We start from the raw sequence: 17,785 nt of genomic DNA on the forward strand, positions 1-17,785 counted from the left end.
TTATTCAAGACAGTATTTCTGGGATACTTCCAGAAGTTCTTTTGGTGATTCTTCTAACAAAATTCTAGCAATTCCTTCCGAGATTTTATCCAGGGATTCCTCGAGAAATTCCTCATAGGATTCTTCCAGAAGCCCCTATTGGCCTTTCTCTTAGAATTCTTGCTGGGATTACTCAAGCAACCCCTGCTGCGGTTCTTCCAGCAATTTCTCCTAGAATTTCTCCAGAAATTCTGACTGTGGTAACTTCAGGAATTCTACTAGGGATTCCTCTAGAAATTTCCTCTAGCATTGCTGCTGGAATTCTTCCGGGAAATATTGCAGGAACCCCTTCGGTGATTCTTTCAGAGATTTCTTCAAGGATTTATACAGAATTTCCCCCAGAGATTGTCAGACATCCAGGGGTTCTTCCAGAAATTTCTCATGGGATTTCTCCAGGAACTCCAATTGTCCTTCCTTCATGAATTCCAGCTGGGATTCCTAAACCAATTCTTTGGGACTCCTTCAGAAATTCTATTTATGGTATTTATATCCAGGAATACTTCTAGGGATTGCTGCTGGCATACTTATTTGCAGCAATACTTTCGGGAAATCTTCCTGAGATTCCTCCAGAAATGTCTCCTGCGATTCCATCAGGAACTCCTCCAGAACACCTTAACCGGCTCTCCCAAGGAGAATTGTAGGTATTCCTCCAGGTTCAAGGAACTTTTCTTAGGATTCCCTCTGCATTCCAATAATTCCTGTAAAGATTCCCCCAGCAATTCCTAGTAAGATTTTTCAAGAAATTCCTTCTATGGCTCCTCCTGGCATTCTAGGAATTCCTCCAGAAATTACTTTAAGAATTTTTGATGGGATCATTCAAGACAATACTCCTGAAATTATTGCAGAAGTTCCTCCGGTCATTCCTCCAGAAATGTTTTCAGATAATTTATCAAGAAATTGCAACTGGGTAACGCTCGCTGAAACCGTCCCACTATTTACACCTTGTTTTTTTTTTAAATGCTTAAGGTGGCGATTTTCTGAAAGTCATTTGGTTACTCAAATTGATGGACCCTCCGTCAGTAAGAGCCACAACAATTTTAGCGGATCCCTCGTTTTTTGGTCAAATATCGGCTCATTTGAACTGCTATAAACTCGAAAGGTTCTTCTAAAACTCCCTCAAAACTTAACGTTGTTGAAAAGAGGAAAGATAGAGCTGCTATTTACAGTTATTAAAAGTTGGGTTGGCCATATTGATTTTGACCGCCATCTTGGGTTTTTATACCAAAACTTATTTTTAACCGTGTTGGCAAACACTCAAATGCATTTTCCTTACTTTTTTGGCAAGGACTTTAAAAAAATCGCCACCTTAAGCATTTTAAAGACAAGGTGTAAATAGTGGGACGGTCTCAGCGAGGGCTACCCAATTGGGTAGCTGTGATTAACTGTGGTTTTACCAGCATTTCATCCCAGGTCCTCCAGAAATTCGCACTGTAATATCTTCAGTTGTTCTTCTAGGGATTTCTCAAGAGATTTCGCATGGGATTCCTTCAGGAATTCTTGTTGGGATTATTCATGGAAATATTTCTGAGCTTCTTCTAGTTCCTTCGGTGATGCCTCCAGGAATTCCTTCAGAGATATTATCTAGGTATTTCTAAAATAATTTCCACAAATTTCAGCTGAGATCTTTCTAGAAATTATTCCTGTGGTTCTTCCAGCTAAGGTACACCAGGGCAAGTTGAAACAGGTGGGGTAAGATCCGATGATGATAAGATGAAATAATGTGATGGTATTTAATTCTGATAAACAGTTTGAATATAACACGTTGTTTTTGAATCAAACAATCTTTTGATAAAAGAAAATTATCGAATTTATATTAAAATCTATTTCAAAACAGTGGGTTTCCTCTTGCCTCACCCGTTTCAACTTGCCCCGGTGTACCTTATTCTTGTTAGGACTTCTCCAGAAATTCTAACTGTGGTGCTTCAAAAATTCTGCTAGGGATTCTTCTAGAAATTTCTCCTGGCATTTTGCGGGAATCCTTCCTGGAAATCTTGCAGAAATCCCTTCAGTTGTTCTTCCAGGGATTCCTTCAAGGACGCATCCAGGAATTTTTCCAGAGATTTTATTCAAAAATTCTTCCATCAATTCCTTATGCAATTTCTGCAGAAACACCTCTTGGCCTTCCTCCGAGGATTCCTCAAACAACTCCCCCTGTGGTTCTTCCAGCAATTCCTCCTCCAGAAACTCTAACTATGGTACTTCCAGGAATTCTTGTATCACTCCTGTTGGAATTTATCCTGGCATTCTTGCAGGGATTCTTCCGGGAAATTTTCCGGAGATCCCTTTAGAAATTCCTCCTGCGATGCCTTCAAGACCTTTTCTATGAATTCCTCAAGATTACCTCTACAGGTTCTTTCAGCGACTTCTGTAGGTATTCCTTCAGCCATTGGCGTAGCTAGCTTTTTTGTTTTTCTTACTCGCTCTTCTAAGGCCAGTAGTACACAGGGTCAAATATTTGACAAGGAAAGAACTCAAGAAACAACATCAGTTTGACACTAATGAAAATTTGATCGAGTCAAACAAGATGTTTGAGCATTGGTTTCTTTTCGGACAAATATTTGACCCTGTGTACTAGCAGCTTAAACAAACACGAGAAAGAGCGGAATGCGAGAGGGGGCCTGAGTCCCCTCTTCCATACTTCTTTTTCTCGTGTTTGTTTAGGAGAGTGAGCTAGAAAAAAGAAAAGCTAGATACGCCAATGCCTTCAGCCAGATGCGTAATCAAGGATTTGCTCTTTGGATTCTGATGGGGTTTCTCTAGAAATTCCTGTACACATTTTCTTCCAGCAATTCCTCCTAGGACTTCTGCTGAAATTCCTACAATGATACATCCCAGAATCCTTCTTTAGATTTTTCCTAAATTTTTTCCGGAAGTCCCTCCGGTGATTCTTCCAGGAATCTTTATCCAAGACATTTTATTCAAGGCTTTTTTCCATAATTCTCTCATGGGACTCTTCCAGGAACTCATCTTGGCCTTCCTCCATGAATTCCAGCTGGATTCCTCAAGCAATTCCTGCTGTGGTTCTTCCAGCATTTCCTTCAATATCTCCCGAAATTCTTCTTGGGATTATTCTTAGGGTTTCTCCAAGAATTGCTTAGGAATTTCTTGCTGGATTTATTCAAGGTATTCCTCCCAGGATTCTTCCAGAAGTTCCTTCGGTGGTGAGTGTACATCCGAGCGTTATGGCCCATAAAAATATTTGAGGATTTTCATACAAAACAGCATTACTGAGGGATATCACGGTCGCCATATTGTTGAATGTAGTCAGAGTCACAACACGAATCACACATGTTTCCCAAATCCTTTACCAAAAAGCTATATTGATAGGGCGTAGGATTGCGTATGTATACTCAAATCAAGTCAGCTGAAATGACCCGCAAAAACAGACAGGTGAAGAAAATTTTAAACTTACAGATAAAGAGACGAACCAGCCAAGGGCTGAAAGTCTCTTTAATAAAGACAAATCAATCAATCAACTTAAAGATATTGCGAAAACAGCAAACAGACGACGGATACAAAGTGATACAATTAAAACGAACATTTCTTACTCATAAGTAATCGATCTGTTTTTATTAACCCTAATAGAATCTTTTAAAGTAGATAAAAAGTGATCATAGTGTATATTATCTGCTTGTAGTTCGCATAAATGTTTTTTCTTTTCTTCCATTTGTTACAAGTTTCCTCGCAGTTTCGTTTGCAAAAAATAAGTACAAAAAACGACAAACTTAATAATAACGAAAAAGAGAAATACCCATCAGTATAGTTTTACAATCGTGAAACAGACTAACTATATGCATCGACTAGTTGTATGTTTGCTCGTTCGTGGGGGTGTTTGTGAATTAGGTGTTATTTGGAAGGTTGTTTTTTCACTACTAACTGATTTAAATAAAGGTTTTCTATGACGCACAACACCCTCTTACAAATTTCCAATCTAGGAGATTTTTGCTAACCGACATAAAGAGCGAACATTGCTTTTTGATTTTCCTAATTTTCCCTAGTTTTTGACTCAGGTTGCACAAATTGACATATCTAAAACGTTTGGTTTAGGAGAAAACGATTTCTTTGGAATAGTCGATCTTGTTGTTAGTTTTAGGATGAAACTTTGAAAAAATGTCTTTAAAATGGTGTTTCTGCAGTGGTTGATTGTTTGGTTTTCTGTTCGTTTGTCCGTAATCTTTGGTTTGCTTTTCTCGGTTTGTCGATTGCTACTCAGCTAATTAACTGCTTCCGCCGCTCAGTTCGTCTTCGTACTGCTTCCTGAAGCAGTCACCCACCGGGAAGAAGTCCCAGCATCTCTGCTGGTACATGTTCCACACGTACGTCTCCTGACCGGTGTACTCCGTGTCCGGTTTGTTGATTAAATGCATGAGGAAGAACATGTAGTTCGCCAGGTTATGCTCCTGGGCAACGTGCGTGTCGAACCCATGGGGTACCTATGATGAGAAAGTTCCGCGTGAGACACTGTATTTCTCCTTTATTAATCGCTATACTCACTTTATCGAAATAGTCTTTGCCTATGCCGCAAATGAAGCAGTTAGACTCCATATCCTCCTTGACCGACTCCAGCTGATCACGAAGCTCACCGAAAGCATCAATGATCAAACCTTGGATGATGGCAAGCAGGATAACGATCACGAAGAAGAAGAACGAGATGTCGAACAGAATACGGTACACTTCGTATTCGTCTCCGTCTGGATCTCCGATTTCGTCACCTATACCACCACCTGCTCTGACACCCTTGTACAAGTGGAAGACGAAACAGGTGCCCATGTCGTGGCATTTGCGATCTCCTTCTTCTCCATCGTCGTCCTCCTGGATGTAGAACTTCCGGAAGAAGTTGAACGCAATTACTGTGTAGATGTATACAATGATCGTAAGCAGCATCACCGTCAATACCAGCTGTTTGCCGTTGTGCGTTACGGACTGCAAGATCGTACGCAGTGTCTTAAAACCAACGGCCACATCGAGCAAGTGAGCCGCGAAGAAGAAGTTGTTGAAGTTACCCATGACCGAGAATATGAAGTACCACAGCGAATACAAGAACGCGTTGTCCGTGATGGTGACGCCGGCCTTCCAGATCTGATATCGCCAATCGATGTTTGCAATGAAGTGGAAGAATCCACCGCCTTCGCTACTTTCCTGAGCGGCAAATGCATTCTTCTCCATTCCTAGCAGGTTCGAGATCGAATCAAAATCGTAGGTTTCGCTGTACTTCTGACGGACCTTCTTCTTGACGAATTTGTCCCAGTAGTTGACAGGGAACGTCTTAGCTGAAATGACCAGTTTGTCCCAGTGCGACTTGATGTCATCATCTTCCGGTTGCTCAGCTATGAACAGTCCATCGAATTCCAGTCGTCGAGCAATTTCCTTTTCGCGCTTGAAAATGGCCAGAGGAACCTTGAGATGGTAGTAAGCGATCAGCATGCAGAGTGATACCAAACTGTGCATGAGCGCAGCGACTCGCATGACATGTTCCATGTAGAAGAAGTCCTCGTCCACCTCAACCTTTTCCAGAGGATCCTCTCCGTCGCCTTCTTCTCCACCGTCTCCACTGCCACCATCGCCGCCACTTCCACCTTCCAATACAGCTTCCGCCAATCCCGAGCCAAGTCCCGAAGCCAATTCCATCATATCTTCGCCAGATCCTTCCGAAGCCTCGTCATCGCCAAGTGTCGTTACCTTATAGAACAGCAGCATGAAGTTGATACCGAACGCCAAAACCAAAGCCACGTATTTCAGATTGTAGAAATTCCTAGCCAAAAAGCTAACTGCCTTCTTCGTATACTTCGAGAAATCGATCTGAGTAACAGCCGCTGGTTCCTTAGTTTCCGCGGAAGCCTTCTTCTGTTCAGCTTCGATGTTCGCCAAAGTTGCTTCCTGGGCTTTCTGGGCTTCCGATCGTTCCTGAGCCGCTCGCTTGGCTGCCTCACCTCCCAACAAATCAACCAGAGTCATCGGAGGTTCAGCACTTGCCGCATCTGCCGACAGTTCGCCAGCACCATCCTCCGGACTGCTCTCACCAGTCTCCTCTACAGACGAAGACGGGCTTAACGCAGGAGATTCGTGAGGTTGCACGCGGTACTGTCCATTCTCTTCCTTGCTGATGTCCAAGCCGAATGCCTGTACCGTACTAGGTGGTTCTTCTGTTGGTAACGGTGGTAACGCTCGTAACGACGGTTCGACTTCCACGATCACCTCTTCCTCTTCCTGAGTCGAACCGCGCATCAACGACATGAGAATGTTCACCAAGTACTTGATAATGATCGAAACTCCGAATCCGGAATAGTAGAAAGCGTAGAAGATCATCTTGAAGAAGCCGACGATGATTTCCGGGAATGATTTCGACTGCAGTACCGCAATCTGGTGTTTAATGTTCGACGGTGAGATCATGTACACCGAGTAGGACAGACCGTCCTTGATGGCCTGGATCGTTCGCTTGATCGGATCCCTCGCAGCACGCTCTTCCTCCTCTTCGCTAATGTAGGTGAAGGCGGCTTCACGTCGTACATTGCCACCATCTTCGTCACTAGCCATCAGCCCTGATGCGTGAGTCATTTCAAAGATCGCGTCCTCGCAGAAGTTTACGAAAGCTTCCAGTTTTTCCTTGTCGCCACCCTCAGTTACGATCGAGTAGAAGAAGGCTCGCTTGGATTCCTTGATCTGCGGCTTCTCCCACTGTTCAATGTTAGCTTCCTTGATCTCGAAGTAGACCCTTTCAATGCGTTTAGACGAACCCATGATTTCGATACGACCCAAGAACGATTCGAAGTAGTTCAGAACCGATCCGGCAGTTTCCAGGAAGCGGGCCAAGCGAGGTTCATTGGGCATGTGTTCCGACAGGTTGGTCAACAGTACAGCCAAGTTAAAACCGATTTCCTTCGCTGGTTCGTGGAAGCGATCGACGAAACCGATGTAATCGATCTTGCCATCGTGATTAGTTTCACAGCACGCCAACAGGAAGTCAATCTCCTCCGGTGTGTAACTCTTCTGCTGTTCCATTTTCTCGCGGAAGTCCTTCGGTAAAATCCAACCATCGCCATTGGGATCGATTTCCATGAAGCTAGGCGTTGAAGTTAGATCCTTCAACTTCAGGAACATGTCGAAGTATTTGAGAATCAGCTCAACGTTGGAAGCAGATTCGACCAAGGTGTCCACCATCTGCTTACCGATCGTACCGTTGACGACGTTACCTTCAAGCATAGACAACATCATGGTGATCATGTCCTTTTGCAGATTGAGCAATTCCTTCAGCAAATCGACCTGACTCGAGTGCTTGGAGAGTTTGTCTTGCATGTGTGAGAACAGGAACAGGAAACCTCCGACGGCATCCCACAGACGGGAATGAGCCAGTGCTTGCTGATTCTGCGTACAAGGACCCTGGATGACTTCAGTGAGGGTGTTGAACACTTGACTTGCGACTCCGATGGCCTTGAAGAAGTTAGCCTTACCGGCCGAGTCGATCAGCTCCTTGCTGGAGTAGTGCCAGTAGAAGTCCATGATGGACTCCTGTAGTCGCAGCAGGTAATCGACGGTGCAGATAACAACGTTAACGGTGGTAGTGTTACCGGCTTGAGTTCTCAGGTAGTTCTGCCAGTCCAAGTTGTGACCTTCGCAAGTCAGTTGGATGAATCGGAACAGAGCGCAGGTGAACTCGGCGTCGTGCATGTTCTTCTCACCGGCAGCACCCTCGGCTCCAACTCCAAGACCCTCGGCTTTGGTGTTACGCTCGAAAGCGTCCAGATCGAGGACACTGCAAGAGTTCATCAGGCCAGCGATGGAGGTGAAGAATCCGACGTCCTTCTTCTCCTTCAGGTGGTTCAACATGCCCATCTGGATATCGATGTTACCCCCACGCAGGATTGCAATGCCCAACTGAAGAGTTCGCATCACCATGTCCGATGGGATACCCTTGGATGCAGAAATGTGCAGAAGAACCATCTCGGCTACACCGCGGTTCGCCAGTCGGGCTTGATGGAACAATAGTTTCTGCTTCTCCATTTCTTGTTCCTGAAAGGATACAGATTGGAAAGTTAGACTCCGCCATATCACATGTGTATTAACGTGATTAGATATCTTACCATGAGCTTGTCCATGGTCTTTTAGGTTAGATAGGGTATCGAAGTGTTAGAGGTTAGTCTGGGTATCTAGGGTTTCCGAACAGCTATCATAAAACTTACATGAATGCTAGCACCACCTTCATCCTCTCCACCACCGCCGCCTTCTTCCTCATCGCCGCCTTCCTCCTCCTCTTCGCCACATGATCGGGCCACAATGCTCGCGTAGGACATATACAGGGCGTCCTCCTGGAGGGCACCGCTGCGTTCCGTCATCGCACCACGGCAGAAGGTCGTCACCAACTGAGTCAGAGGATCGGGTTTACCCTCCTCCTCTTCCTCTTCCTTCTTCTTCTTTTCGGCATCCTCGAATGTTTGCTAAGGAAAAGGGTGAAATGTGAGGTCAGTTGATCCTGGCAGATACCCCAGACGCAACTTACAGTAAGGTCTTCAATCATGACCTCTTGTCCAACATTCTCGTCCTCCAGCCATAGTTCGTAGTAGGTCCTAGCGAAGATGTTACAGGCTCGATGTCTGTGGAAGTAATGGACCCATACCCGAAGCAAACAAATCGATTAGAAAATATACTTGTGCGAACTTCGTTTCAAGCAAAAACAAGAACAAAACTAAACGACTACAAAACAATGGAACGAATATATCCTAGAGTTAGATTAGAATGATCGGCAAGGGTTCTAGGTTAGAACTGAGCACTATCAGAGTGAACATAAGCGAGCTCGAAAACAGAAAAGTAATGCATATACGAACAAACGAAAACCAATTGCATCCATTGTAGCATTCAGACGCTTCAACAAATCATAGGGGGAGGACTGGGGGTTCGGAGTAGGTACGGAAAACAAAGAGCGTAAGAGTATATAGTAGTAATAATAGTGGAGACAAGTCACCTGCTCAATCTATACATTGGTTTTGATCTTATACATGCAACAGCCATTTTGCGTCGTGCTTGTGACAAAACTAGTTTCACATTTAAACGGTTGGCTTTTGGTCGGCATGCCTATATATAGTCGGTGGTATCCAAGTTAGTAGATTAGAATGCGGTTAGTATTTCTCATCTTGAGCCAATTGTGGAGGAGTGTGGTAGTGTAGCACCCAGTCAGTGTTTGTAGTGTGTAAGTGTGTGGCTTAACAACTAGGAGATTGCGAGATTGTGACAGGGCGTAAAATTCAGGGGAGAAGAGACGCTGGCGAATTGGATCAATGGGCGGTGCATTGTTAGAGTGTGCTTTTGTTTGTGTGTAGAAATCGAACACAGCGTGCCCAGTCTTTAGATGCATGAATATTTGTATAAGTTTTGGTTTTAGTTGGTAATCAACCGTGTGCGTGAATTTCCGCTTGAACCGAGTAAATCAAAATGCTAGTTAGAAATGTTTTTTGGGGTAAGATATTTCATTTTAATTTGGTTGTGGTTTATTTCTCAAAAACATGACACTAGTGCAAAAATTAACAAAAATTGGCTTGGTTTAATCCAAAACAAAATAATCAATGTCGTTCCCACAAAAACACTTTTAGGAAAAATGCTGGTTATATGCAAAACTTTATAACTCAAAGTTTTGTTTCAGACTGCGCCTTTGTTAAAATTTAGAATAGAATACGAAGTCGTCGTTTTTCATCAAGTTTTATACTTATTGCTACAGGACAGTTGTCGTAATTTAATTGCAGAAATAATAAAACGAATCATTAGCGCGTATAGATGTGATAACTAATGCAAAGTATACAATTCTTTCCAAAACTAACATTGCCCGAAACTTGGAGTTAGAGAAATGCATTATGTAAATGATTATAGCTATCTACTTAGCAATAATAGTACTTTCCTTCGCACTTAAGTGTTAATGTAGTTCCAAATACTTGTCTACAAATCTTACAAGATCAACTGTCGCCAAATTCTCCTTCATGGTAAAAGATGAGATAATATAACGTCTTCAACTTGCTTTTTTATTCAATTTTTCTGAAAATAGCGTTCATCGCAGATTTTAATAAATAGTTCATTTTTACATTTGCCTGCACGTCGTTAAAATGGTCATGAGCAGCCGATACTACAGCAATTTATGTTGATGTTCACATCGATATTGAATAAATATGCATAACGTTTTAACCCATCAAGGCCATGGAAATCCGACAGAGGGCGAGATCTTCCGTTCTTCTCTTCCGTAACTCTAAGCTCAATCCTCAAAAGGGGCTGTGCCAACCCTTGGCCTTCCTGATTGCAGAGATATCCTCTAGGATATCAGGCAACTCATGCATCAGCACGGGAGCAGTGAAAAAGAACGCAGAAACAGCACACCCGCCTTTTCCGGGAGAAAAAAGCGCCGCCTGGAAGACGTGGAATGCGAACAAATGGAAATGCTGTGCCGTTCACTAGAAACATGAAAGTTCTACCAGAAGCTGAACACATCTCGAAAAGGCTTCATTCCGCGAGCCAAAATGTGCAGGGATATGGATGGGAGCATCTTGACGGATGGAAGTGAGAGTATCGAAAGGTGAAAGCAGTACTGCGACGAACACCTAAATGGTGCGGGAAGCGCAGACATGGGTGACCCAGGCAGCGTGAGAAATGACTACGTCAGTACAGCAAGGAACAACAACTCCCAACTCCCACGTTGAGGGAAATTGAGGAAGCTATCCAGCAGTTCAAGAACAATAAGTCATCTGGTAAGGATAGTATCAAAGCTGAACTCATCAAGGTAAGCCCGGAAAAGTTGGCCTTCTGCTTGAACTGGCTAATAGTCGGGGAGACCGAACAGCTACTGGAGGACTGGAAGGAAGGGGTCATTTGCTCCATCTACAAGAACGGTGACAACCTGGAGTGTAAGAACTTCTTAAGTGCCCCACACAATGCATACGTTTGCGTGTGCGTGACATTATTTTGACACATTTCTCATGGGAAAACTGTCAAAAACACGCAAACCTCGACGGAACGGACGCTATGTGTTCCAGGTTTTTAGTGATCACATTTCTGAATGTCGTCTATAAAGTGATCAAATGACCCAGAACATCTTCCGTCATCTTTAACACAAAGTGAATGAGTTTGTGAGAAGTTATTAAGCTGGCTTCGTTGACGGTCGCTCGACAACAGACCAGGTCTTCATCGTGCAACAATTTCTCCAGAAATGCTGCATATACCAGGTCCCAACGCACCACCTGTTCATCGACTACAACGCGGTGTACGGATGGTGTTATTCGACGAGCGGGGCGTTTTGCGGATGACATGGATATTATTGCGGTGGCGGAACTGTGTATAGTACCCATCTGAAATATGAAGCAGCAAAGGTTGGACTGATGATGAACGCGTCGAAAACGAAGTAAATGCTGACAGGCGGAAGCGCGACCGAAAGGGCAAACTTAGGCAGCAGTGTTACGATAGACGGGGACATTTTCGAGGTGGTCGAGGACGAAGGTCTACCTCGGGTCCTTTTTAACGGTAGGCGACAACGTTAGCCTTGGAATACGAAGGCGCATCATCAGTAGAAGCCGGGCACCAGTGGGAATCTGCGATCGTAAAAGATTCACTCTCGCACCAAATGCACCATGTGCAAAACACTGATAGGATCGGTGGTTTTCTACGGGCACGAGACCTGGGCTAAGCTCGAGGAGGACATGTAAGCACTCGAAGTGTTCAAGCGGCGGGTACTTAAGGCCATCTTTGTCGGTGTTCAGGAGAACGGTGTGTGGCGGTGAAGAATGTATCACTAACTCGCTGCATTATACGGCGTTACCTAGCATCCAGATGGTGGCAGAAGCTGGAAGTATATGTCGGGTAGGGCATGTTGTGCGATTGCCGGACGACAGCTCTGCAAATCTGATGTTCGCCAGTGATCCGAATGGTACAAGAACACCTGGAGGTCAGTGTGAAAGGTGGGCGGGCCAGGTGCAGAACAATCTGGAAAATGTGGGACGCGGCCAAGGATGGAAGACTGCAACCATGAACCAAGTGTTGCGGGAAGAATTTGTTGATTCAGTTAATCCGTCTATAAAATGGCCCGGCAGGAACCTAGATCACCGCCGTTAGGCTCTCCGCAGGTCGCATCTACGAGCAACCAGAGGCGTGCTTCAGATGCTTTGAGCAAGGTTACAAGCTGTAGGAGTGTGAATACCATGTTAGGAACAAAATCTGCAGGAAGTGCCGTGAAGAGGACCACATCGACAAGGAGTACGACTTGTCATTAAAATGCCTGAATTGCACGGTGCAAAGGGGTCATGTCGAGTGCGCCTAAATGTCCAGGTAAATGCGGAAGACCAAATAGTCGACAACAGTGCAGGTCACAGAGCTGACTAATACAGATATCATCTTGTTGGCGCACTCGTACCGTATTTCGAAGATCTAAACAACTGGCCGGTTTTCAGTTCAAGACATAATTTCTCATCAAACGACGGCTTCGAAATAGTGAAAATCAGCGGGGTTTACTGGATGTGGCGGACAGTGGCGAATTTTGGGAAAGGTGGAAAATACAAATATTGGTTCTGCTATACAAACACGGGATGAGCCGTCGGTGCATTGACCAATAAACCCACAAAAACACCTGAAAGTATGCGTTTTTCTTAATAAATAGGGGAACCAACATATTTTGGACACAACAGCGCGCCAATATTTCTTGGACACTTAAGACAAAAACAAATGGAAGTGTCCAAAATACGTTCATTCCCATACGTGATTACCTAAGCAGGAACGAATAAGTAACACATAACTGTAGCATATCAAAGCCAGGTATCATACCAAGACATGGTAGAAGTCGATTATCCTGGTATTAAAAATACCTTATTTAGGTGTTGTGTAGGATTAACCCTACAGCCTTCAGGACGCGCGCCGTTGTAAAAAGAACAACACTATCAAATAACCTTGCTTGTGGTATACAGCGCAAGTGCGATGCAGTTTTAATATTAAACAGGCGCGCATCCTGAAAGGTTGTTACCGACAAAAAATAACTCAACGAGATATTTGTTTGGTATTGCGGACTGCTTGAGGTATTCAATATTGGAAAAATCATTATTTGTATGGAAAACAATAGCAGATTATTGTACAGCTACTCTACAATACCTGATGTCATTATTCACGTGGTATTCATAAAATACACACTAATTGTTATTTTAGGTTTTTTCCTTGTTATGCAAGGTTTCTCAGGCACCTTTTTAGTTCATCTTAAACATGATGCTTAGGACTGCATAAAAACGTTTAAATATTTTGCAGAAATTCGCAGGTTTTCAAATTAGAGCTATTTAAAGAAGTCATGTTTTTTCATATAGTTTATATTATTTTCCCATTTTTGACTGAATTAAAATTAATCTTCTCACATTTTTACACGATTTGAACAAACATGATTCAATTTGATCGAAAGTTAATCATTAAATTGAATTTCTAACAAAAAACGTAAAAAGTGTAGAGCTCATTGACGTATACAGTTTTTTGAAATTATTGAAGTTACGTAATTTTTGAATACCCCTTTTGAAACACTAAAAATACTATAATATAAAGTGTAGAATTAGCTCTAAGTTAAAATACACATAAATAATAAAAAAAAAATCATATCTAGACAACCTATAACTTCGATTAAATATATAAAAAGAGTTTTGGCCGAACTTTATTTTTTTCCGACCATTGTGTGTCGTTAAGAGATTGCACAAAAAAAATGGAATTCAATAAAAAGAAGAGATAATTTGTAAAATGCCATCCCGAACAGTGACAAAATGGAACAAAAATCCAAGTCGACACTAATGGTGACGAACTATACAAAGTCAATGAAAAAATATTTGAAAAGAGGATATTAAATATATGGTATAAAATTGAATTAATAGGTATAATGATTGATGTCTACATCCATAGAAAGAGAATAACAAGGAACAAACTCACCGGATAATCGCCTGCCATCAATCGAACTAAAAATGCGAAACGAAAAAAAAAATCGGAGCACCGCACATTGGAGTAAATCACATCAAAACCTGATCATAAGTGGAAAAACTCAAAATGAAGTAATTGGGTTTCGCGTTGTGTTTTTGCTAAGTGTAGTTATCGTGTAATCGTTTGACAGCTAAGCAGTGTCCAAATGTTTTATTTACGCTTATCAGAAGAGGTTGAGTGAAGCTGAAGTTTAGCCGTTTTCTTTGATATAACTCACAGCGCGTGCTAGTTTTGACCGTACAAAGTGAATGAAATTGATAGTCAATCAATTCAACGATGCAGTTTGTTAAAGAAGATTAATGTTGTTATTCTGTTAATTTGAAACCCAAACAAATTTACGTTGAATTTACATACAATATATGAAAATATTGAAAAAAATATTTGATGGAATCCTTTACCGTACATTCAAAATGAAATAAGTTGATTTTCCGGCTGTTTCCGGGAAATCTGCTTTTAGTGCATGATAAAACTATTGTTCCTCTTTCAAATGCAGAAAGAAAACCTTCCGGATGTTTCCGATTTTAAAAGTTGCAACACTTTGAAAAAATCGTGATAATTATATTATTATATGATATTATTTGCCTTAAAACACTATTTGTCCCTCTGAACGTATTTTTGCCGAAAACTAGAATTCAACAGCTTTCAAGCAAAAAAAAGAAGTTTAAAATCAGTCAACTGGTTCAAAAGTTGTGATTTTTTGAAAAAAAATTAGTTTCGAAAAATCTTGACTTTTACAATCATAAAATTGGTCACCCTAATGACGAAATAAAAAAACACGAAAACTATGAAATACGTTTCATTACTAATTTGGGTTGCATTCGGGTTGCGAAAATGCGTCAAAATAATTTTGATCAGTTTTGATGTACTAGGTGCTCCACTGTGCACCGAAGGCAACGCGCGCGCGAATCCGGCCTCCAGCTGCCGAGCCGTCACTACACACACTGCACCATCCGCTTATAAAGCAAACGTGCGATTAACCGAGCTACGGGCTCCGGCAGTCTGGAGAGGAGATTTTGATTGAATCACTGCATACATTTATGGAAGAATCCTTCGAGAGCCGGACGTACTCCAGGAAGAATTTCCGTAGCAGTCCCTGCAAAATATATTCCGAAAGCATCTCTGAGAAAATTTCCTAAATAATTAATGGAGGAGTTCCATAAGGAATCCCTGAGAAAATCACTGAAAAAAAATTATTGGGTTTTTTCCTGTTGGGTCATATGTTGGGTACATTTTCCACTGCGACCAGTTTTTTTATCTATTGTGGACAAAATCATAGATTAACCCTCTAATACCCAAATTTTTGATTTTGTTCTAAATATTATTTTTCGTCATCTAAAATCGATTTAAACATGTTTTGGAAGATGATTCTTTCTAATTCTCGATTTCGTGAATTTCAGTTTTTGATTTTTCTAATTTTTATTTTTGAACATCCCCACATTTTTCCTGGAAACCTATTTGGGGTACGGATTTTTTGGGATGAAAACATTTTGAGATTTTATGATTATTGTTGAAATATTTTTATTTTAATTTTTTTTTCATATTAAATTTTATTTTCCGTGTAATTGTAAGGAAAATAATTTTAGAGTGTATTCGATCCCCTTAAACTATTAAACAAGGGTAGAATGGTTTGTGAAAAATTTAAAATATGTTAATTGTAGCGATTCAATACAAAATAAACAAAGACTTCTAAAAGGTGACCAAAACATCAATTTTTCAATGATTTTTAAAAAATGTAAATACGCTTTAAAATACACCAAAAACCATTTTGAGGTATACAAAACAGTCCTAAATATCAGCCAAAAATATAAAAATTTTGATTTCACACGAAACAAAAATTACAAAAATGCTCAAACTATACCCCGTCTAAAGGCGGGGTTGGGTATTAGAGGGTTAATTGAAGAAAGAATCTCTGGAGTGATTTTAAATGAAATAGCTGAAGTAAGCTCCAGAGAAATTCTTGAAGAAATCTTTGGGGAAAGAAAGCGCTCGAGAATAAAGAAATTTACAATGAAGCTTGTAGAGAAATTCCAGAATCCCTGTACAAAAATTCCGGTGGAATCTGTAGAGGTATACCTGATTAAAGAACTGAACTGGAAATCCATGAGAAACAGCCGAAGAAATCCCTGTATAAAATTCAAAACACTGCCTAGAAGAATTATTACTGGAATCTCTAAAAAAAGCCCTGAATCCTTGGAAGGATTTGCAAAAAAAAAGTATATTCATGGATCCCAAACGGAATCACTAGATGAATTTATGAAAGAAATCTTGGAAAAAAAAAATCTAGAAGAGACTGCTATAAAGGGACTCCCAGAAAATCATTAGAGGAACTCCCGAACTAATCCCTGGAAGAATTCGACAAAGGCATCGCCGGAGAATGAATTTTCAAAGGAATCTATGGAGACAGTTCAGAAGCAATCTCTGAAAAAAAAATTCCAAAATTCTTGGTGGAATTTCTGAAGAAATTTCCGAATATATGGAAGAATCGCTGCATGAATTCTTTAACTATTTCTGAAAGAATCCCTGGAAGAATCTTTCAAGGAAACCCTACAGAAATTCCCGAAGAGATCAAGGAAGTAAGTTCCGAAAAAAAAATGCCCGGAGGAGTAAGCGAAGGACACCTTTGAGGAATTCCAGAAGCAATTCTCGAGATCTCCTTGGAAGAATATCATATGGAATCTCTGGTGGGATCCCTGAAGGTTTTCCGTAAGAAACTCCCGTAAAAACGGCTGCAGGAACTCACGATGGAATCATTGGGAAGATTCCCAAAGAAATCCCTAGTGGAATTTTCAAACGGATCACTAAAAGAATTATCGAAGGAATCCTCACAGTAATCCTTGGACGAGGCATATTTTGAGGAATTCCTGGGGGAATTCCCTGTAAGCATTTTAGAGAGGAATTCCCATAAGAACAGCTGAAGAAATTTTGAGAGGAATCCTTGGAGTGAGGCTCAGAGAAGTCCTTGTCTGATCTGAATGCCATTTGCATATCTCACCAAATTCGTGCCTGAAGTTACTTTGTACACTAGCACAACGCCGTGGTGAAATTCGAAACCCGGTAGTTCACTTAGTCCTGAACAATTTAACCTTCCTATCAGGCTTGAATTTCGTGCAATATCTTGTCAAGTTCGTACCGGAATAATTATGTAGGTACACTGGCGGCACGTGGCGATGCAATCGAAGATCGTACTGTCCATTGTGCTTGAATTTCTTGTTATGTCTCAAGTTATACCAGAAGTAACTATGTACAATAGCGCCACGTGGTGGTAACGTTCGGAACTGAAAGTGCTCGTAGTCCTGAACAACTTTGCCAAAGACCCTACCCTTCAATATGGCTTCAATCTCGTGCTATATCTCACCAAAGTTCTACCGGAAGTAACTTTGTACACTAGCGCCACGTGGTGGTGAGAATCGGAACTATCGAATCCTTCACCAAGGAGTGATTGTTATTCTGAACAACAATGCCCAAGACAGAATGCTGCTATCTTGTCTAGGTTCCAAGAGAACTTGCTACAAAGATATGGCACACAACCAATCTGGGAACAAAACAGAACTGGAAGAAGTTAAAAATGTGGAACTAATGTATTTGTTCTCACCGGAAACTGCATGAAATTACAATCGGCTTTCACTCACGTTTCTAGGGTAGTGTAGGATTACGATGACGCAAAACAGAATGAAATTTGGTTCATCAACTCCTGAGATATGGATGTGAAAAAAAAAATGTTCCACGTTTGTTTTACCTGTCGGTAGTTAGCGTATAAACCCTTTCTTTCCCACGACTTTGAACG

At 41.6% G+C, this 17,785-nt stretch overlaps 1 protein-coding gene across 10 annotated transcripts in view; it reads right to left on the reverse strand.

Moving 5' to 3' along the window:
* Nucleotides 1–3,579: 3,579 nt before the first annotated feature.
* LOC109399084 (ryanodine receptor) overlaps nucleotides 3,580–17,785 on the reverse strand; it is a 61,816-nt gene continuing 47,610 nt past the window's right edge. For 5 of the 10 annotated variants that reach the window (XM_062855787.1, XM_062855785.1, XM_062855780.1 and 2 more), the window contains exons 24-28: nucleotides 8,534–8,627; nucleotides 8,217–8,471; nucleotides 8,118–8,135; nucleotides 4,534–8,046; nucleotides 3,580–4,472 (exon numbers count right to left, since the gene is read on the reverse strand). In XM_062855787.1, the coding sequence (XP_062711771.1) occupies nucleotides 4,257–4,472; nucleotides 4,534–8,046; nucleotides 8,118–8,135; nucleotides 8,217–8,471; nucleotides 8,534–8,627 (4,096 nt within the window). In that variant the 3' untranslated portion in view covers nucleotides 3,580–4,256. Of the gene's footprint in view, nucleotides 4,473–4,533; nucleotides 8,047–8,117; nucleotides 8,136–8,216; nucleotides 8,472–8,533; nucleotides 8,628–8,995; nucleotides 9,106–17,785 lie in introns of all 10 variants that reach the window. The other 5 variants (XM_062855781.1, XM_062855786.1, XM_062855784.1 and 2 more) reach the window with 3 other exon arrangements.

This window comes from Aedes albopictus, chromosome 3 (genome assembly GCF_035046485.1).
Source record: "Aedes albopictus strain Foshan chromosome 3, AalbF5, whole genome shotgun sequence".
NCBI lineage: Eukaryota > Metazoa > Arthropoda > Insecta > Diptera > Culicidae > Aedes > Aedes albopictus.